Source organism: Schistocerca piceifrons, chromosome 4 (assembly GCF_021461385.2).
Source record: "Schistocerca piceifrons isolate TAMUIC-IGC-003096 chromosome 4, iqSchPice1.1, whole genome shotgun sequence".
NCBI classification, from domain to species: domain Eukaryota; kingdom Metazoa; phylum Arthropoda; class Insecta; order Orthoptera; family Acrididae; genus Schistocerca; species Schistocerca piceifrons.
In genome coordinates this window covers 467,616,607-467,639,652 of record NC_060141.1, presented here as the reverse complement: position 1 = coordinate 467,639,652, position 23,046 = coordinate 467,616,607, and the positions used below count along the sequence as shown (strand labels likewise).

Here is a 23,046-nt window from a genome sequence, read left to right as displayed (position 1 = left end):
CGAGAGTTTCTACTGCTTGTCTTCGTACATGCCAAACGCTACCTTGACAAGCAACGTCGCCGTCCAACTGGGAAAGTATGGAGCATCATAATCAGGGCCGTCCTACCACCTCGGGATTTTGACGATCTAGCGCGCCTGTTGTACAGAATCTGACACGATTTCCCTCAAGACATCCAACAACTTTATCAGTGCCAAGCCGAACAACTGCTTGCACAATGGCCAGAGGTGGACCAACACGCTACTGACTTGCTCGATCTGTGAAGCCCTTTCTTTTGAATAAATCATCAAATTTTTCTGAAATTGTTATCTTTTGTTTTGTTTGTTCATCATATCTACCGATTACCGACCCATTTGGACAGTTAGTTCGTGGTGCGTCGTTTTCTTAATGAGCATAGTGGTAGTATAACAGAGAGTAGGGTGCACGAAGATGCAGTGAGTCAGTCTGGAAGCTCAACATCGCTCGCGTGTCCGTGGTCGAGGACTCTCGGAAGTTAGCACGTGCAGTCGCGAGCGTCTGACCGCCAAGGGCGAGCGCGTGCAGCGGCGGCTAGCGGAACTGCCGTGACGGCCACTGCGCGTGCGTAACTTACTCACTCGTTACGCCGTTGGCGTGCGGCGTGCAACGTCCGGCGTGAGGTCCGGTCGCTCTCAACGGTGAAAGTCTGCGCCGGTGAACGGCGAACGGAGGCTGCCCGCACTGCAGCGCACGCCCCCGAGACTCACACGCGAGTGCGTCACACCTGACACGCTTCCCCGGCCAGAGGTCGCCAAATAACGCTGACTCACACCTCTAATGAAACTGGACCGAATGTTGATATAGTGGAAGAGACGTTCATTCTAGGTGGGTGTCATGCTCCGTCTGGTCACACAAAGGCGAAGAGACCATATGCTTAACGGGATCCTTATGATTTGGGTTTTACCAGGGGACGTGTGCGAAACTTTCGTAGTTTTATATTAGGTTGGTGCATAAATTCGTAGCGTTTTTATTTTCCTTGTTGGTATTCCGATTTCTATGGATTTATTTATCGATTTCATTTTTTATTTGTAGTTCACTGTTGCTGTTTGAGTTTACATATTGTCATTTTGTCGTTTGGAGATATTAAGTGGCGTTGTGGACGCTAGAAAATGGAATGCCATGTGGAGAAATTGGAGCATTTTCGACACATTCTTCTGTTTGAGGTTAACAGAGGGGTGACAGCAGCGGAGGCAGCCAGATAGATCTCTGCCATGTGTAGGAATAATGCCACTGGACAGTGCATGGGACATTAGTTACTCTCCGCGTTCAGGAAGACCTGAGGCGTTTGATGAAGATCGGTTAAACAATGATCCACGTAAGTGTACTCGAGAACTGGCAAATGTGATGAACTGTGATCATTCCACTACCGTACGACATTTGCATGCATTGGGAAAGGTTCAAAAAATGTGTGTATGGGTACCGCATGCCCTAAGCCAAAATTACAAATATCACGGGGTGGTCATGTGTAAATCTCTGATTGCTCGTCATCTCTTGGCTCGTCACAACACCGACCATTCCTATTTTGTATCGTTACTGGTGACGAGAAATGGCGTCTTTATGCTAACACAAGTCTGCAGCTCGTGGTCTCGCGGTAGCGTTCACTGTTCCCGGGCACGGGGTCCCGGGTTCAAAAATGGTTCAAATAGCTCCGAGCACTATGGGAGTTAACTTCTGAGGTCATCAGTCTCCTAGAACTTAGAACTACTTAAACCTAACTAACCTAAGGACATCACACACATCCATGCCCGAGGCAGGATTCGAACCTGCGACCGTAGTGGTCACACGGTTCCAGACTGTATCGCCTAGAACCGCTCGGCCACCCCGGCCGGTGGTTCCTGGTTCGATTCCCGGCGGGGTAAGGGATTTTCACCCGCCCCGAGATGACTGAGTCTCGTCGTCGTCGTCGTCATCATTATCAGTCATCCCCATTACAGTCGGAGGAAGGCAAGGGCAAACCACCGCCATTAGGACCTTGCCTAGTAAGACGGTGCGGGTCTCCCGCATCGTTCCTCCACGCTCTGTCAAGAAGCATGGGACTTCATTTCAGTTTTCCATGCTAACATAAGGAAAAGAAAGCCATGGCTGAGCCCAAACAAAGCATCAATTCCCTGTACAAAGACCTGTGCGCATCCACAGAAGATAATGTTATGCATCTGATGGAACAGCGACGTTGTGGTGTCCTACGAATTGTTTCCCTGAGATGTTACCAACACTGCTGTCAAGAACAGACGTCCTGCAGACGCTGTCCAAGAACAACCACAGGTAAGACTGCGTGAAGTGACGCTGCTCCACGGTAACGCACGCCCACATTCAGCTAGACTGACGAAAAACACTATACAGGAATTGAGTTGGGAAATCATTCCGCACCCACGTTATCCACCTCATCTTGTGCCCTCAGATTTACACCTTTTCCGCTCTCTATCAAAAAACCTACAAGGAACTTCCTTTCCGGATGAAAACGCGATCCGAACGTGGCTCGACGCGTTCTTCGCCCCAAAACAGCGTAATTTCTACAGTCGCGGGACCGAAGAATACCCCAGCAGTAGCAGAGTGTTGTAAACAGTGAAGAATTTATTAAAACAATGGGAAACGGCTACGAAGTTATGCACCATACAATAGCTTTATGTAATGACAATATTTGGAGTAAGTGCAGCCGTTGAGATAAGAATAATCATGAATTTATGATGCGGCCTTGTTTATACATTTCTGTGTGACAAAAAATGTGTTTTGTGTGCGGAATGTTTGCCCGGCTTATACGACGGACAGAGATGGCTGACCGTATAATCTATAATTTTAATTCGACAAATATTTACAATTATAGCAAGCGCGTTAGGCCGTAGTAGCAATAGGTGAATCACAAATCAAGGCGACACTGACGAATATGTTTGCCGTTTTGGAAAGTGTATTTGTTTAGAAAAGTGACCTTATCGATCGAAGTGCCGCAGTGGTTAACAATCCTGATTTAGGTTTCCCGTCATTTCGCTGAATCGCTTCAGGCAAATACCGGTATGATCCCTGTGAAAGGGCGCGGCCGAGTTCTTTCCCAATACTTCCCTAACCTCGCTGTTTGGTCCACTCCTCCGAAATCAACTAACCAACCAAAAGTGTACTTTTACGATGGGCAGAGATAATTGACTACCGCAGTGGTCATTGTTATTACATGTGACAATGCTGTGTACAAATTATCCACTTAATAAGTAGTCTAAAATAGATAAAAATGTCAGAACCCAGTTAATAAAACCTTTCTAACGACACATCGTTAATGCTTATACGATTAGTTTGTGTTGAGACAGAGGGATGTTGACTTGAGAAATAATAAATATTGGTTTTTCAGATCACTTTAACCGGATGCAGGAATGTTTCGTTCAGGGTGGCTGCAACCGATTCCTCAATTTTCCAGCCTAGTGTTCAGTCTCTAATGACCCCGTCGCCGATGAGAATATAAACTCTAATTCTTTTCTTCATCACCGTTATCTGAATTATGGATAACTTTTAACAGTTTATTTACACGTTCATCTAGTAAGCCATTACGCACAAGTTGGAAGTTTGACTCCTAATGTTGACCTCTTATTCGATTAACAGGACCTGCATGCTACATCCCACTTGCTGCCTAAATCAGATGTTGCAAGTTCTCTTAAAACTGTGAAGAAGTAAAACTAGTCTTACACGTCCTGTCGATGATGAAATCATTAGTGAAGGACTAAAATCTTGATTTTAGGACGGATGGGGAAGAAAATCACCGCTAACTTTCGAAAATAAACATCTTGGCATTGGTAAAGCCTAACGAGGATTATCCGATCTCTAACCTCAAAGTATACTATATGAATGGTGTCTATTCTTTCGGACGTGTCGGCCGGCCGCGGTGGTCTAGCGGTTCTAGGCGCTCAGTCAGGAACCGCGCGGCTGCTACGGTCGCAGGTTCGAATCCTGCCTCGGGCATGGATGTGTGTGATGTCCTTAGGTTAGTTAGGTTTAAGTAGTTCTAAGTTCTAGGGGACGTATGACCACAGATGTTGAGTCCCATAGTGCTCAGAGCCATTTTTCGGAAGTGTCTGAAAAAACAGACACCATGCATTCAGCCTCGTATAATTGATTCGCCTCGATGGGCAACGGATCCACCACATTCAGTGCGGACGCACAATTACGTCCGATCTCCTGTGGGAATCACTCAGTAGTGAGCATGGGGGAAATGGACACGGACTACAGATAGATACTGCTTGGTGGGAACATTGGCCGGCCGAGATACTCTGCGTAGTTGCGATAAACTCTGTGTCCGGATGATGCTGTGGTTAACGCAGCTGCCTAGTAATCAGGAGGTACCGGGTTCGAATACTGATCCGGCACAGATCTTCACTTGCCACCGCTGATGGCGCACGAAGTTCTGATGCAGCTGATATCGGTAATCCTTTTTCTTTCCCTTCCTTTATCCTTCTTTCCTCCTTCAAGTTACAGAAAGTGTATGTTGGTGACGCCTGTCGTGAGGCAAAACAGCTGAGGTGTAAAGCCAATGATGTAGAGCTCTCTTTGTTTCGATCACAAGATAAATATTACTTATTGTACGTAACAACAACTAGGTTCTATAAGGTTACAGTGTGCGATCAAACTGAATTTTCGGGGGAAAACACTTCGCATGCAAGGGCAGATAAACACGTAATAAATAATTTACCACTGTGTTTTCTTTCTCTGGTTTTGCGCATCTTGGCGTTTCTGTTGATTAAAAAGTCAGTATAATTTGAAAACTTAATAAACCACGGAATAATGTAGATAGAGAGGTAAAAATTGACACACATGCTTGGATTGACAGCCGGCCAGTGTGCCCGACTGGTTCTAGGCGCTTCAGTTTGGAACCACGCGACCGCTACGGCCGCAGTTTCGAATCCTGCCTCGGGTTTGTATGTGTGTGATTTCCTTCGATTAGTTAGGTTTAGGCAGTTCTAAGTTCTAGGGGACTTATGAGCTGAGATGTTAAGTCCCATAGTGCTCAGAGCCATTTGAACCATTTTTTGAAATGACATGGGGTTTTATTAGAACAAAAGAAAAAAACACCCCATATTGCTAGACGCGCGTCGTTTGGTGATGATCGTGTTCTCAACCGCCACATTCGTCATGCTGGGCCTCCCCAGGTCCCCAGACCTCAGTCCATGCGATTATTGCCTTTGGGGTTACCTGAAGTCGCAAGTGTATCGTGATCGGCCTACATCTCTAGGGATGCTGAAAGACAACATCCGACGCCAATGCCTTACCATACCTCCAGACATGCTTTACAGTGCTGTTCACAACATTATTCCTCGACTACAGCTATTGTTGAGAAATGATGGTGGACATATTGAGCATTTCCTGCAAAGAACATCTTTGCTTTGTCTTACTTTGTTAGCTAATTATTGCTATTCTGATCAGATGAAGCGCCATCTGTCGGACATTTTTTGAACTTTTGTATTTTTTTGGTTCTAATAAAACCCCATGTCATTCCAAGCATGTGTGTCAATTTGTACCTCTCTATCTACATTATTCCGTGATTTATTCAGTTTTCAAATTTATACTGACTTTTTGATCACCCGGTATACCGCTGGAGCTTGAGCGCAAAATGGAGGTAAATGGAACTATCAATACTAAACTAGCGTAGAGCTCGGGCTACACTACAGATCAGCCTGTCATGACAACGAACATTCCGCCTACGAGACGAAATTATTAATAATATTCCAGAGTTAGGAGAGGAGATGGTGGGCCGAGAAAGGGGGAGGAAGACACGGACTGAGAGGGAGGGAAGGGAGGAGATGGACAGAGGGATGAGGAAGGAGGAAATGGACTAATAGAAGATTGGAATACATACATAGCTGGGTAACACCAAGTACTTAGCTAGTATGTCAATAAATGAAACGCCTGTACGCGGCAAAAGTAGAAAATCGAGAAAGGGTCAACCATATACCGCCAGTAATTCGTGTAACCGTAAAAAAGAGTCTTATTTCATACGAAATCACTAACAGCATTTCAATGTAGAAGGCGCTAGTGGCCTATACATACGTTTATATATACACTGTGTGAGCAAAAGTATCCGGAGACCCCCAAAAATTACATTTTTCATATTAGGTGCATTGTGCTGCCACCTACTGCCAGGTACTCCATCTCAGCGACCTCTGCAGTCATTAGACATCGTGAGAGAGCAGAATGGGGCGCTCCGCGGAACTGACTGACTTCGAATGTGGTCAGGTGATTGGATGTCACTTGTGTCATACGTCCGTACGCGAGATTTCCACACTCCGAAACATCCATAGGTCTACTTTCCGATGTGATAGTGAAGTGGAAACGTGAAGGGACATGTCTAGCACAAAACCGTACAGGCCGACCTCGTCTGTTGACTGACGGAGACTGCCGACAGTTGAAGAGGGTCGTAATGTGTAACAGGCAGAGATCTACCCAGACCATCACACAGAAATTCCAAACTGCATCAGGATCCACTGCAAGTACTATGACAATTAGGCGGGAGGTGACAAAACTTGAATTTCATGGTCGAGCGGCTGCTCATAAGCCACACATCACGCCGGTAAATGCCATACGTCCCCTCGTTTGGTGTAAGGAGCATTGGACGATTGAACAGTGGAAAAACGTTGTGCGGAGTGACAAATCAGGGTACACAATGTGCTGATCCGATGGCAGGGTGTGTGTATGGCGAATTCCCGGTGAACGCCATCTGCCAGCGTGTGTAGTGCCAACAGCAAAATTCGGAAGCGATGGTGTTGTGGTGTGGTCGTGTTTTTTATGTAGGGGGCTTGCACCCCTTGTTGTTTTGCGTGGCACTATCACAGCACAGGTCTACATTGATGTTTTAAGCACCTTCTTGCTTCTCACTATTGAAGAGCAATTCGGGGATGGCAACTGCATTTTTCAACACGATCGAGCAACTGTTCATAATACATGGCCTGTGGCGCGCAGTGGTTACACGACAATAACATCCCTGTAATGGACTGACCTGCACAGAGTCCTGACCTGAGTCCTACAGAACACCTTTGGGATGTTTCGGAACGCCGACTTCGTGCCAGGCCTCACCGACCGACATCGATACCTCTCCTCAGTGCAGCACTCCGTGTAGAATGGGCTGTCATTCCCAAAGAAACCTTCCAGCACCTGATTGAACGTATGCCTGCGAGAGTGGAAGCTGTCATCAAGGCTAAGGATGGGACAATACCATATTGAATTCCAGCATTACCGATGGAAGGTACCACGAGCTTGTAAGTCATTTTGAGCCAGGTGTCCGGATACTTTTGATCACATAGTGTATCTCAATGACAGAGACGTCAATATACGGAAAAAGTAGAATGTGGAGCAAGGGTATTCCACAAAATGCGATTAATTCGTATGTTAGTAGCATAGAGACGTATTTAGATAACTGCTGTCCTTTGGCTGCTTCCATATTGACACAAACACACATTTCCAACATCAGTACCGCGAACAAGCGCAGCATGTGGTTGGCCACTTGTAAGGTTTAGCCTCGGCTTTCGCCTTAAGTAACTTGTAAAATCACGGAAAACCTAAATCTTGTTGACGGGACTAGAATTTGAGCTACCGTCCACTCGAATGCGATTCCAGTGTCTCATTACAACGCCGCCGGCCTGAGTGACCGAGCGGTTCTAGGCGCTACAGTCTGGAACCGCGCGACTGCTACGGTCGCAGGTTCGAATCCTGCCTCGGGCATGGATGTGTGTGATGTCCTTAGGTTAGTTAGGTTTAATAAGTTCTAGGCGACTGATGACCTCAGAAGTTAAGTCGCATAGTGTTCAGAGCCATTTGAACCATTTTTTGTTTTCAAGTTTTTAATAATTTTGAAGCGGTTAACAACAGGAACCTCTGCTCAAAACCCAATATTTACGCAGGGGGTTCCGATACTGTGATTGTTGAAATACGTATGATTTATGACATCATAGTCCCTCCACGGGGAGATAGCGTCACATGTCGCTGCTGGCTAGTTTATTCTGTTCCTTTCCACTTCCCACACGGCACAAATTTTTGATTTGTGTCGCATCTATATTGTGTTCGTAACTGGTAGGACAAGGTAGTATGAAATAATTTTTTTTGAAAAATTCGGAAATCAAAATGTATAGTGAAAGATCACCACCTCAAAAAGGGCTCGAACTATTTGGTTGATTTCCTTTATTTTTTGTAATGTTCGTAATTGTCGATGGTAATGATGGATTTGGTATTAAAAAAATAAAAATAATTTTCTCGTTCAGTTTGACAGTCATATACCGGGTGATCAAAAAGTCAGTATAAATTTGAAAAATTAATAAACCACGGAATAATGTAGATAGAGAGGTAAAAATTGACACACATGCTTGGAATGACATGGGGTTTTATTAGAACAAAAAAAAAAAAACAAAGTGCACAAAATGTCCGATAGATGGCGTTGGACAGCAGGTAACTGCTACCGTGACCGGTGAGAGGTACACCGATATGTTACAGAATCGCATCAACCCCAGACTGGCTGATAAGCACCTGCTGGAACGTACGATGTTTGTGCAGGATCGCGCTCCACCCCATATTGCTAGACGCGTGAAAGATCTCTTGCGCGCGTCGTTTGGTGACGATCGTGTGCTCAGCCGACACTTTCCCAGGTCCCCAGACCTGAGTCCGTGCGATTATTGGCTTTGGGGTTACCTGAAGTCGCAAGTGTATCGTGATCGACCAACATCTCTAGGGATGCTGAAAGATAACATCCGACGCCAATGTCTCACCATAACTCCGGACATGCTTTACAGTGCTATTCACAACATTATTCCTCGACTACAGCTATTGTTGAGGAATTATGGTGGACATATTGAGCATTTCCTGTAAAGAACATCATCTTTGCTTTATCTTACTTTGCTATGCTAAGTATTGCTATTCTGATCAGATGAAGTGCCATCTGTCGGACATTTTTGAACTTTTGTGTTTTTTTTTTTTTTTTTTTTTGTTCTGATAATACCCCATGTCATTTCAAGCATGTGCGTCAATTTGTACCTCTCTATCGACATTATTCCGTGATTTATTCAGTTTTCAAATTTATGCTGACTTTTTGATCACCCTGTACATACCACACAAATACACGTGTAATGTATAAACGGGAAAACTTGTTACCGAGATTCTCGAAAAGTTCTTGACCGATTTACTACGAATTTTTACACGACTGTCTAACAAACTTTCGGACATAGGCTGTACATTTTTGTAATAAGTAAAGGGGAAACGTAGTGACCACAAATCTCGAGAAGTTCTTGACCGATTTACCTCCAATTTTTACATGATGTTTTAATGAACATTTGGATGGACATACGCTATATTTTTTGTAATTATATATATATATATATATATATATATATATATATATATATATATATATATATATGAGAGAGAGAGAGAGAGAGAGAGAGAGAGATAGAGGGGGGGGAGGGGGACTGATAGAGGGGAGAGGAAGTTATGCACAGAGAGCTGGGGGAGAGAGAGGGGTGATGAGAAGATGGACAGAGAGAAGGGGAACAAGGTTTTAGGATGTATATGCAACAACCATACATTTTTAGCCATTGCGTAGCATTGCCGGGTTTGCTAGTTTTAAATAATCGTAGTAGCATATTTCTTGTAAACAGCTGACATGTAGCGAGACAATACTTAAAGTAACAATACCCAAGAGTTCGTACGTTTAATACACTTGCCGTACCTGCAAATACAAATACCGCTGCCAGGCCATGTAAACACGAGACGAGCGGCGGCGCCACAGTCTTGTTGATCGACATGCAACCGCTGCAGCGTCGCCGGAAGGAAGTAGTTGCGAAGTTCTGCGCGAGATATCACGAGTTCCCGCTTGCTGAGCGGCTTCCTTCCCACCAGATACTGTAGTACGCTCAGTGGAGGCAGATTAGCATGGTAATCACAGCTGTTGGTCTTGGTCGGCAGGGCACGACGACATCATCTTACGGCACCAACCAGCACACAGTCGTCAACGTGAGCGACCTCAAAGGCGCCGCCTGCAATGGCAACGCCGCCAAGACGACGCAGCAGCAACAGGCACCGCCTCCCGCCTACAACAGGTGAGTCAAATAACAAATATTATACGCTTATGCAAGTGGTGATCCCGCTATTTATCTTCAGCTAGAAGATCCTCTCTTTATCTGTCCAGTACTTGTAGAGACGACAGAAATTATGCTGTTTGTGAGTGCCTTACATGTTAGAGCCTTTTTTTTCCATTCTTGGCTTTATTTACAAACTAGCTGAGAAACCTGGCATTGACCGGGTATTTTTTTTGCCAATTTATTAGAAATGGAAACCAAAACTGAGCTGTTCGTAGTGTAATATTGAAGACTTTCCATTTCTGTTTTCGTGAAATCACCCTTGAATTATGAAACAGTCGTACAAAGAAATGTGCAAAGCTTACAAATGTGTAAGTACACCTGCTTCGCGTGTCTACAATGCGATTTTGTAAACGTCTATACGGCAACGCCTCTTCATAACTCTTATAGTTGGCTATTGTTTTCGCCTACAGCCGTTGGCGATTAGCTGTTGGAAGCTGTCAAAAGCGCGGTCATGTTTCAGGGATTTCCTTAAGTGGCCTGTGTTGTAGGAGTGTCTTAAATAGTAAACAACGAATGAATTAAAACTTCATGCATGAAGCGGCAGTTTTTCACGCATCTCAAATCTCAGGAACTATGATAGGTAGGTGGTTCTTATCCGACAGATTCTTGTCAGACAGTAAGGAATACATGTACACTGACAATTTCTGCCCAGTGGACGGATCGTATCAAGCATTAAAATGGCTAATATGTGTAGTCAAACTTTCCACAGAAACAGCTGGTCACTGTAGAGACAGAGTACACTGCAGACCAACTCACACCGCCTCATAAGCATGAGATGCTTGAAACTTCATTATACGGACAACCGTGGACGTTTACATTTAGCGTTGCGACTGGATTTTCTTGTGAAAAGCCTTAATGTGAAACCTCCACCTTTACGAACAGGAAGGCGACTTTCTTAGTAATGTAACACCAACTGGTCTGGAAACTGTAACGAATAGGTATGAATATCGAAAGAGATTTCAGTTAACTCTACATCAGATATTTTTCAGCATAACTTGTTGATTTGGAGTTAACCGTACCTGACTGAAACATGCTTTCCTCTCTGTCAGAGTGCTCTGCAGTTCTTTACTCGAGGAAACGCCATGGCTTTGAGGCGGGAGACAATGTTAAGACTTCGCATCCATGGAAAACGAAGACAGCGTTGTTAAACGTAATTCTTTGGACTCTACCAGACAGTTCAGGCAGAGCAGAATGAATTTTAGCTTTGACTACAGATTCAGAGGTCCGGTTTCAGTTTTTGTCGCCCTCTTTAACTTCCAACGATAGTTAGCAAAATTAAAATTTGCTCCGTGGTTGGAAGCCCACTTTAACTATAGGTTCCGATGTAAAGGTGTAGGTCTGCTCAAATGTAGAATGGCAAGGACATACACATTAAACAGCAAAATGTCTAGTAAATCACTGTGGTATTTAAACCAACCTTCGGGTTGGCAGTTTTCTTTCCTACCCAAATACTTCAATTTTGATTCAGTTAGCCGAGATCCAAAGGGAATCATTAACCATTGATCGTGTCTCGCTTTTTCTTTTTAAATATTTCTTGAGGCAAACATGATCGTGTGATTTTATTGTCCTGTGGTGTGGAATTAGCTGACAACGTAATTACTACGGGACTTTCTACAAGAGGTATATTTTAAATCGGCCGCCAGATTTTTGTTGCATACGTTTGAAAATCATTAATATTTTCCGTCCTGTTTCAAACACATGGGAATTCAGCTGTGAAAATAACAATTGTTAAATCGATAGTTAAAGGCACGTAATCACACTTCACATTGTACCTGATACTGTAGTGTGGATATGTACTTTTCGCCTCTCACAGCTAGAGTAACATAAAATAAACATTTTCCTTATTTTTGATAGAACAGAATTCTAACACGTGGGTCCACCCCTAAGCGTTGAGCGGCAACACATTGCTTTCCGCTAAAAACAGTCATTAGACAGTGTCTTTGGGACTAGTGTAGCAGGGGATACAACCCGTCGGCTTTGGACAATGACGTCACAAGTGGCCAATCGAGAAGCGATTCTTCTTAGTGTTGTAGCTCCCTTCAGTGGCTGTTAAGTGTTTTTTGGCTTTTTTTAAAAAATCTCACGAGATAGAATAAACAGATCCACTTTATTAAACAATCAGTAAAAAAACGAAACTGAAACATAACAGCAAAAGCGAAAATGGTAAACTGCTCTCTGGCGACTTGTGACGTCATTGTCCAAAGCCGACGGGTTGTATCCCCTGCTACACTAGACCCGTGTGTTTAACTTACAATCGCTGTTCTCGATTTCTAGGAAGCACCACCCTTACTTCAGGATCACTGAAGTCAGAGGCACGCATCCCCTCCCTCCCTCCTACGTTTTAGTTCTCCTCATACGGCTGAGGTTGAAAGAGGTAGATATATAATCTCTTCAATTAACTGTATGTTAGAGACGTCCAGTCCACATTCACGCAGAATAAATGCCATCAGAGGTAACAATAAATAAAATAATCTTAGGAAGGCTTCTGTTGTTTTAGAAGATGCTGCACTTGACACAATTCATTCTAGGTATCTTAACATGTCAGGAACCAGTCACACGTCTTGCGTTTAAAGTTCTGCTTGTAATGAGTTCACAGAAAAAGAATTTTCACGTTGTGAACTAGAATGGATCACTTCCGGTCGTCTCGTATGCTATTATAAAGGAACTCATTATCTGAATATATTACTGCTAGCTTCGGAAACGCAGAAGTGCGACAGTTTACACAGCCTACCTACACGTAGGATGTGCAGTCTTAAGTTCGAATATCCGTCAATTTAAACAATTATGATAGTGAGGTGGTGGAGTGGTACAATGCTGAATTCTTGTTGAAAAGTGTGGTGCAAAGTCCCGGCCGACCGTCCAGATTTAGATTTTCCGTGACCACTTAAAGCGGAAACTTGGTTTGGTTGCATTGAAAGCGTATGGTTTTCTTCCCCAGCCCGCACTTTTGCTCTACCTCTAATAACTTCGTCGTCGACGGGACACAAAGCCCCAATCTCACATCGTTCCTTCGGAATTCTACTGGCTTCCATAACAAGCATGTGACAGGTGTAGTGTTCGGGATGCATAATGCCAGACTTACATTAAGTAGCTCAGCGACCATTATAAACGTCTAACCTGCATAGTGTTCGAAAATCCACATGCTGTGGTTCAAAGTATTGTTTACTTCAGATGCTAGTTTTTATTGAAGAATTCTACGTTTTTTATCTAGACGCGTGCACGCCAGGAAGCATCAGCGAACTTGTTTTCTCCAAGAAAAGTTGTTCCCTAGGAAGTGATCATGTATAAAGTGATTCAAAATCTTTGCATCGAACGTCTATGGGTGATAGATCACATCATATGAACCACCTTATCTTTTTCGTTAATGCTCCTTGTTGACTGGGTGCCTTTTAATAATGGTTATGCCCCTGAGATGTCGGGGAGTAGGCTCTCTGCAGCATGCATATCCTACGTGTATTTCCTACGGAAATCCCGTGTGGCTAGCGCCTCCCGTCGGGTAGACGGGCCGCCTAGTGCAAGTCTTTCGTGTTGACGCCACTTCGGCGACTTGCGTGTCGATGGGGATGAAAGAATAAGGACAACACATCCAGTGCCTGAGAGACGATCTCCGACCCAGCCAGGGGAATCGAACCCGGGCCGTTAGGTATGACATTCCGTCGCGCTGACCACTCAGCTACCAGGGGCGGACTGTATTTTCTATAATCCAGTAGTTTCCTTCGTGGGAGAGGGGCTCATGATTGGTTTCTAAAATACTTTCCCGCATAGTCAGTCTCAAGGTTTCCTTGCGGAAAATCACTAGCAATTTACTGCCGTAGACAGTACGCAGCTGCAGCACACTCGGTTAGTATACGTTGCTACTTCCGTGAAATCTCGTCCCAGGACCAGCAAAGTCAATAAAAAGGGCGGGTAGCATGCATCACTGGGAAGTGTTGGTAAACAATAATTTGCTAAACTGCTACTCCTGTTCATGCTAAATGATTTATTTATTAATAGTTTTCTCCATTCTCAAGAATCTCGTTTTCTTTTGCAAGTATTTTTCTACTTTCTTGCTACTTGCTATCCTTAATTTTCCTTTTTGTCACCTTCATCTGCCTTGTTTCCCACACACCTCATCCTCAAATTCATCCTTGTTCTACGTATATCATTTACGTCGTCATTCTCTCTGTTCACTTATGTTGACTCTGGTTATTTGTTCACCTTCTCCCTCACCTTCCCCCTTACCTTCCTACTGCCCTTCAGTACATATTGCTGTCAATTTTCTAATCTTACCTAATTCGTTTTTGTCCCTTTTACTGCAGATGTTCTTCAAACTTTGAATGTCACTTCCTCTAGTAGTCCTTTCTCCATACTTTGTGGTACTTCTCCAGTTCTCTCTTTGCCAGAAACGTATTCTATCTATCTTCCAATATGTGAAACATACAGGGTCTACATCATACATTAATTCAAATTAGCTGTTGTTTGTTACAGTATCAGCAGCAAGGAAGCAGAAGCTGCAGGATATGGAGCTAGTACAGGCATCTTCACTGTGGGGGATGCTTTGTCACGGAAGGCGAGTGCAGCGCAGCAAGAGTACAAACCACATTTAGAGCGTGATGTCGAAAAGCCTATCACGTAAGTATCTCTGTAGCATACGTGTTTTTTCTTTACTTCTGTTAATTGTATCTTATATAATTATCCCCATAAAGATGCAGCAATGCAGTGGTGATACTGGTACTTCACACTTAACATACTTTTTTCTGGCCTGATTCTGTTAACAGAAACATGGAGACGTTGCTGCATCTACTGAAGGGCAGCCTAGGAACAGGCATCTTGGCAATGCCAAATGCCTTCATGCATGCAGGATATGCCGTGGGTATAGTTGGAACATTTATCATTGGAGTGCTGTGCACCTACTGTATCCATCTCCTGGTGAAGGCACAATATGAGCTCTGCAGGCGGCGCCGTATACCCAGCCTAGGCTATCAGGAAACTGCAATGGCCGCTCTTGAGGAGGGACCTCGCTTCCTTCGACCTCTAGCTCCATACACTGGGTAAGACAGCTGTGCCATAGTTACTCACCATTTCATACTTAAAGGCGGATTTTAAGACAAAAGTGACCTCATGGAAAATTGCTGCAAGCATCCAGAAGCACTTCATTGAATTTTCCATTATTTTTATAGTGCTTGAGTTCTTTGTGTTCAAAGCTGCTTCTCTCTGGATTCATTGAAAGTGCAACTGCTGCTATTCAGTTTGTCATGGAATGGGTGAGCAGGCAGTTCAGTTTTAGCATTCATTTCTTTTGCCCCAGTTACAGGAATTTCCCAATCTTTCTCAATAGCTACATGCTTCTCATCTTTTCTTCTAAAAACTAACTCACATTAGTATGTATGTTCCTCTTACACAATCTAAAACGAAACAGTCTACGTCCAATGATCAAGTATAGTGTTTGAATATTTTCAGAGTATGTTAAATATTGTGCAGCCCCATAGTGTTGTCTGAAATTTGCCATTATTCAGCTGGGCATCATTGCATTATCCTTCACTTCTCCATGTTTCGTGAGCTTTGGTCAGGTGACCAAAGGCCAGAACACTTTCCGTCTACTGAAATTAGATCAGCAATACATAATTTTAATTTAGTCAGATGACGTACTAGATGCAGTTAAACAAGAGATATATTGCTAGTGCAAACATTGAAAGCTTCCAGCATTATTTAGTTCTCCTTGCCTTGCCTGTCCTTCCTTGGGATATGTGTGTGTGTGTGTGTGTGTGTGTGTGTGTGTGTGTGTGTGTGTGTGTGTGTGTTTGATTGGTATGTCAAAACACTACAGGTTTTTTTTAATAGGTTATATAGATATCTGTTCATACAATTAATAAGTATGTGATTAATTCATTTCTCACATTTATTTCTGGATGTTAACTCACTGCCTCATTTCCCATTTGTCATAGAATATTGTCAATTAAATATCAAGAATTTGTTGACAATAGTTAATATCTATAGAACCTGGATTATAGTCAAATTGCTCATTACATATTTCACTTCTGAAAACACATTTTTAACATTATATCTTCATTTACACACTTAAGATTTTGTGCTAGTCTTCATAATGTTTTATAAATTTTTCTCAGAAAAAATAAACCTTCAAAAAGTTAATGTGCAAGTAGAATCAAGAAAGAAATGTTATTTGTATATCATCTTGGAAAGGATGTTCACAAAATGTATAAGACTACGTACCACAAGACTAACACACTAGCATACAAAAACACCACTATACCTCTTACACAACCCTGCTTTTACATTCACCATCTCATAGCACTGTGTGATTTCATTGACCTCAGAAATATTACCAGTTGTCTATATACAGGAAAGGTTAAGATTTCTTTAATATGAACACATTTCTTACCAGATCGGCACCTCTGAATCAAAATATCCTTATGGTAGTTACTAACAGGACACTCTCACTCTGTTTGAACAATTGCATCTGGGGATTTCAAATTTGCTGCCTGTTACACAGATCATCCTAAATTCACTCATAAAAATAAGCAAATCTATCTTTGGCAGTAAGTGTATTCACAAGAGTGTGACTCCTAAGATCCATGAAGAGAATTCTGCAATGGCTTGTTGTGGACTTCACATAATATTCTTAATGCACTCTGCTACAATACATCTTACAATAGGTTCACAGCAAACGCACATTACTGTTCCCATAGTGTCTGCATTGGAAATACAGCTTCCAGAAGTTACCCACACTTAATTTGTAGGCAAGTATGTGTTTTGTGAACTATGATAAACAAGAGGCCTCAGCTGATCATTTGTAGCTAATTCACAGATATCTTGTGCAGACATAGTAGCTATTCTGATTGATACTGCCCTAATATGCAAACAGGTCTGTGAAATTCTCATCTGTTGGTTTTTTACTATATATTATATAATTTCTCATTTGCTGAATTTTTTTTTACATACATCTGTCTTCAGTATTATGACTGGTTAGAGTTGCATCATGATTCTCTGTGCCAAGTTCTTCATCTTGCAGAAGGCCTCAAATTTCTTCTGCATCTCCAGCTAGTACCATGAAAGTTACTGACTGATGCATTAAAACATGTTCCATCACAGTGGCCATTATTCTTGTTAGTGTTTCCCACAAATTACTTTCCTTGTTAATTCTGTGGTAACTCTCCCCTCCCCTCCCCTTCTAGTTTATTGTACCAGCCAACTTACTTTGACTACCTTCTGTAACACCACATCTTTACTACTCGATTTTTTTATTTTCCTAGTTTTCTTAAAGTCCATTATTCACTTCCATACAACTGCTGTATTCCAAGAATAGATCACTACTAATTTATCGCAGAAACGAAACCTCTATTTGATATTGCTGAATTCTTTCGATCAGGAGTAGTTGCTTTGCATGTGGTACTCTGCTCTTTATTTCCACCTCTCTTCATATTTTGTGTGTTGTGTTGCTACCTTGTCTGTGATGCAGTCTGAAATTTTGACAAGTTGATTGAAAATCTTATTTCTACAACTCTTCATTCCTGTTACTATTGCTTAAACTGTATTCTCAGCTCAGCAGACCATTCATTTTATTCAACAGGTCCTATAATTGTAGCACACTTTCACTGAAAATATCAATGACGTCAGTAGATCTTACTATTGGTATATTTTAACCCTGCATTGTAATCCCACTTCCAAAAATTTCGGTTAATTCTTTCATTGCTTCTTCAATACACATATTGTGTATTAACTCTCATTCTCTATAGCTTATACTTATTCTAAAAATCACAATTTCATGCAACATTTTACACTGACACACACTTTTTCGTTGTTGGCGAATCCTACAAAGTTTTTTTTCCCCTCCAAGTCTTGTCCCCTTTGTCAAGTACAACATCAAAACTGAATCTTGTGTCTTGAAGTTTTCTAACAAAAACGGATTGCCATCTGATAGATATTCAGTTTTCTTTCCAACTCTTCTATTATTCTTGTGACCAACTTGCATACATTATGTATCAGTTATATTGTGTGACAGTTCTCACATTTATCTGTCCTTCTGTTACTGATATAGTGAGGATCATATTTCTCCAAAAGTCTGATGGGGTGTCTCCTATATCATACATTCTACACAGTAATTTGATTAATCATTTGGTTGTTCCAATTCTTCCAGAAATTCCAAAGGAATATGTCCGTATCAACTTCGCTTTTCATGATTAGGAATCTTTCAAAGTCTGAAAACTTCAGCTGCAATGTGTATCTACATATCTTTCATTCAAACTGTAGACTGTAAATCACCTAGGTACCACATCTTGAATGTTAAATGTCTACAAAACATATAGGATATTATAAGGCTCCAACAATCTTCAGACAGTATCAAAAAACTCTGTAATGCTATCATCGAGTTTACATACCAGACACAGTGTCCAAATCTCGTGTAGATGAGAGTAGACTTACTTGTCTGTTGTATAACCTAGGTGTTCAGAGTTACCATGTTCTGTTGTCATTTGTTTAAAGTTTAAAATCACAAAATATTCATATTTATGCATACTTAATATCAAAATGTACTTAACTTGGAATGCTTTGTAATCTTCAATGAAAATTGTTTTAAAATTTTTGAATTAATAAAGTAACAATATTTTTGTTCAATTTCAAAAACAATTTCATTTTTCTAACAGTCTGTAATTTTTGCAGGCACATTGTGAATATCTTCTTGCTGATCTACCAGCTGGGAACTTGTTGTGTGTATGTTGTATTTGTCAGCAGTAATATAAAATCAGTAAGTATAACAATATTAATGAGAAGTTTTCATTCTCTTTAATGTCGTATCAACAACAATATCAATTTTAATAAATACTTTGTAAATAATTCATCATTCATAATATTGACTAGTAGGAACATAATTACTTTCATTGAAGTCTCCAATAGTGGTCTGGGAAGGACCATCTTTCCAAGATAAAGTGAATAATAGTCCACTACTTATCCCTACATCAGGGCTTTAGCACTATTTATGTGATTAATATAGTACGTAATCTTCTAATTCAGATATATTATTATTATAGGTGGTTGATGAATACTACAGTGGGCTGGATTTAAGGATGTACATGCTGATTTTGCTGCTGCCATTGATATTGATCAACATGGTTCGCAACCTGAAACTTCTGGCACCATTCACAACACTAGCCAATTTACTCACTCTGATAGGCTTTGGCATCACACTGTATTACCTGGTCAACAGTGCTCCTACACTTGCAGACAAGGAGCCTTTTGGGACTCTTAAGGGTTTACCCCTCTTCTTTGGAACTGTGCTTTTTGCATTAGAAGCAATAGGTGTTGTAAGTATGTAACACACTACATAAAAATAGGTTCAATGTGACTCATTAAGCTAAGTGATCAGTGATATTAAAGAATAAATGCAGGCCTTAAATAAGAGTAACTTCTGAAGTATGGTGCTAATTCATATTCACACAAATTTTGAATCTAACATGAAATAATTTCTAATGCAAAACCCCTATGCCACAAGTGAATATATAATTAAACAGGAGGCATGTGTGGGCTATACAGAAAGTTTTAGTTCATTGCTAAATATGTTTTATTTGTAAGATAAGTAGTGATAGACAAACGTTAATTTCAATAACTTTATGCAGCAATACATTCAGTGAAAAAGGCTTAACTGGGGCTACATTATCTCATCAGATAATTAGAAGCAAAAAACTTCATTTCAAGTTATTAAAGTTCTTCAAGATTTTGTTTCTTGATACTAAAACTACAGTCATAAGTCAGTTTTATCACTCCTGTGTATTTAATTCTACAAAATATTTTTAAAATTGTTGCAGATTCTGCCTTTGGAGAACAGCATGAAGACACCAAAGAGTTTTGGTGGATCACTGGGTGTACTTAATAGAGCCATGGTTGTCATCATAACTTTGTATATTGGAATTGGATTTTTTGGTTACATGAAATATGGCAGTGGTGTGAAAGGGAGCATAACACTTAACCTCCCTAATGAAGAGATGTAAGTGTCTAGAAGTTATGCAGGTGTATCTTAAACTTGAAGTTAAATACTATTTTGTCTAATAATAAGAGCAGCATTAGATCTGTGACTGTGTCTGCTAAAATATCTTGGGACAAATTACATTATTTGGGATCTACTCCTAATCTGAATTAATTGCCATTAATTTGAGCACTGTAAAAAAGAAAATGGTTGCAAATGCCAAGAAATAGTCTGATTTGGTATGGATCAACAATGGAAACAACTCCAGAAAGTTGGAGATTAGTGCTTCAGTATCGAGGAAAATCACACACTGAAATTTGGTGCTGGGAATTTAAGGTAACTCTGCATACCTGGAGTGGTGAAGCTGCTGAATGAAGAACTGAGTAGGCCAGGCTAGATACAGTGGCACTGCAAGAGATGAGATGGCTTGGAGCAGGATGCACTAATAAGATCTACAGCTACTTCTGTAGTGGAAATAAGGTAAACAACAGCTAGAAGTTGCCTTTGCAGTAACCAACAGAATAAGAGGTATTATCATTGACTTTACGGCTGTAAATGAAAGAACTAGCTATTCATGAAAGAACAAGAATGCAAAAACTGCAGGAGAAGAGATGCAGACCAGAAAATATACACAGATCTACTGAAATAAGATCACATTATGGGCAGATACTCAATTGAAATTCAAAACAGGTTTGCTGCCCTGGAAGAAGAGGGAGATCATGTAGACAGACTATGGTCCTAGCTCAAAATTGAAGTTGGGCATGCTAAAATGTTATAGCTGACAAACAAGATGAAAGAATACCATTGGGATACATGGAGGCAGATGGAGCAAAATTCTTCAAACAGAAAAGTGAGAGCATGTAAACTGCAAGATGTCATTTGCAGAAGAGGATTGAACAGTAGACAATACAAGTGACTTTTACAAGACAGTCATATTCTTCAAGAAAGGATATTATGCAAGGGTTGATACATTCAAAGATCAAAGAGGACAAATGATAGCAGACCAAATGAAAACTATGGAGGAATGGAAAATCTATTTTGAAAATCTGAATGTGGATGGTACAATCAACAGTGGTGTGACAGCAGCATGGTAGTAATAGTGTGTAGTAATGTTACAGGGTAAACTGCAAATGGGTAATGCAGCAACCCTCTGGCCTATGCAGATGATGCAGCTTCATAACACAGAATGAGCAAGATCTGGTTTATATGGCCAGTGTGTTAATGGAAGAGCCAATGAGAGCAGGCCTGAAGATGAATATGAAGAAGACCAAAAGTGGTGAGGAGAGAGGATGATGACAGACCTCTGGATGTAGCTGGTAAATCTTTGAAATGGTAATAGTTCAAATATTTTGGGGCAAAACTTGGTGAAAGGGATTAGATAGACCAGGAAATGGTGGCAGTAATCCATGCAGGAAACAGACCTTTAAAGGTCCACAAAGATTAGGCTCTACAGGACAGTGACGTAACTTGTTATCCTATACAGAGCAGAGACCTTGACTGTGACACAACAGATAGAAAGAAAATCCCTGACATTTGAGAATGCTATTCTGAGACCGATGTCTGGGGCAATGAAGGATGGAGATGACTGGAGAAAAAGTAAAAACCACAAATTGCAGCAGTTGTACATAGCACTGGACTTCGTGGCTGTGATTAGAGAAGACTGAAGTGACTTCTACAGAGCATGTAATGCATCAAAAGGCCAGATCACCAGACACGTAGTGGAAGAAGACATCAGAGGCCTGATATAAACAACTTCAAATCAATGCACTGAACAAGTATCTTGCTGCATCAGTGTTCCCACCTTCACTCTAAGCGAAACCAGTGCAGCATCCAAATGATATTAAGTCCTTACCTTGATTCAGGTGCACCATTCATTTAAAAATGGGTATAAAAGCAATGTTTAGTAGACATACGAAGAGGTTAAATTTCTACAATAATATTAAGCTTCATCCTTATTCATAATATTCCAGTCACATCTGATTTTGGGATTCTCACTGTATTTCCCTTCTCATACAGAGGTACAGAGATAAGGAATACTTAGCACTTAAAGTTTGATACTTCTCCATCAATGTACAGAAAACTGGCTAATATAAATTCTTAGCTTATGATGAAAAAAACATAAGTTTTTCTTCCTTAAACAAAATCACTTTCTTGACAATCACTTGCTAAATAGTCTTTGAAAATAACATAGGCCTTTACAGATGAATTGTTTGGATACAGCTCTTCTTGAATATGGCAATATATGCTTGTGGCTAAAAACTTTAATAATGTAACTTTGGCACAGATGCATGCTTTTGAATCTCTTGTTTTAGTTCCCCCATTAATAAATTTCACTAGAAGTACAGAAAGAATAACTCACTGTAAACTAACCCTGGATTAAATTTTGTTTCCAGACTTGCACAGTGTGTGAAGATAATGTTGGCTATCTCAATTTTTATAACTCACAGCTTACAGAACTATGTGGCCATAGATATAACATGGAATGGCTACTTGAGTGAAAAGCTTGAGAAACATCCTCATAAAGTTATTTTTGAATACCTTGTTCGTGTTTCCCTGGTCATTGTCACATGTAAGTATAAATGTCTTTAACAGCATATAGTAGACTAAATGCAAAACAGTCAATGTACAATTACACTGATGGTTGAACAAAATGTCACACAGAAACTATCCATACTCAAGAGTTTAACTTTTGACCGGGGGAGGGGGAGGAAGGGAGGAAAATGCAGTAAGTTGATAATTGTGTGATAGTATCAATGCAAATAGGGGAGGGTGCTCAGTGGAAATGTGATAATCAGCAGCAGTTAGACAAATTATAAGCCATCTGGTGGTGAGAGCCAAGCATATTCATTAAAATGTTACTGCATGTGGAGTCATGAGGTGTGCTGATATTGAATAGAGAAACTAAAAATACCTTGCTTGTTTAGTAGAAGCAAACAAGTGTTGTTTTTAGGATGTATCCTGCCACAAATCATAATATTGTA

The 23,046-nt window shown here is 41.1% G+C and overlaps 1 protein-coding gene across 2 annotated transcripts in view; it reads left to right on the top strand.

Annotated features, from left to right (window-relative positions):
* The window catches only part of LOC124796403 (proton-coupled amino acid transporter-like protein CG1139), a 457,844-nt gene that overhangs the window by 429,579 nt on the left and 5,219 nt on the right, over positions 1–23,046 (top strand). For both annotated transcript variants that reach the window (XM_047260579.1, XM_047260578.1), the window contains exons 3-9: positions 9,935–10,068; positions 14,578–14,721; positions 14,868–15,140; positions 18,766–18,850; positions 19,134–19,406; positions 19,908–20,086; positions 22,459–22,634. In XM_047260579.1, the coding sequence (XP_047116535.1) occupies positions 9,935–10,068; positions 14,578–14,721; positions 14,868–15,140; positions 18,766–18,850; positions 19,134–19,406; positions 19,908–20,086; positions 22,459–22,634 (1,264 nt within the window). The remainder of the gene's footprint in view (positions 1–9,934; positions 10,069–14,577; positions 14,722–14,867; positions 15,141–18,765; positions 18,851–19,133; positions 19,407–19,907; positions 20,087–22,458; positions 22,635–23,046) is intronic.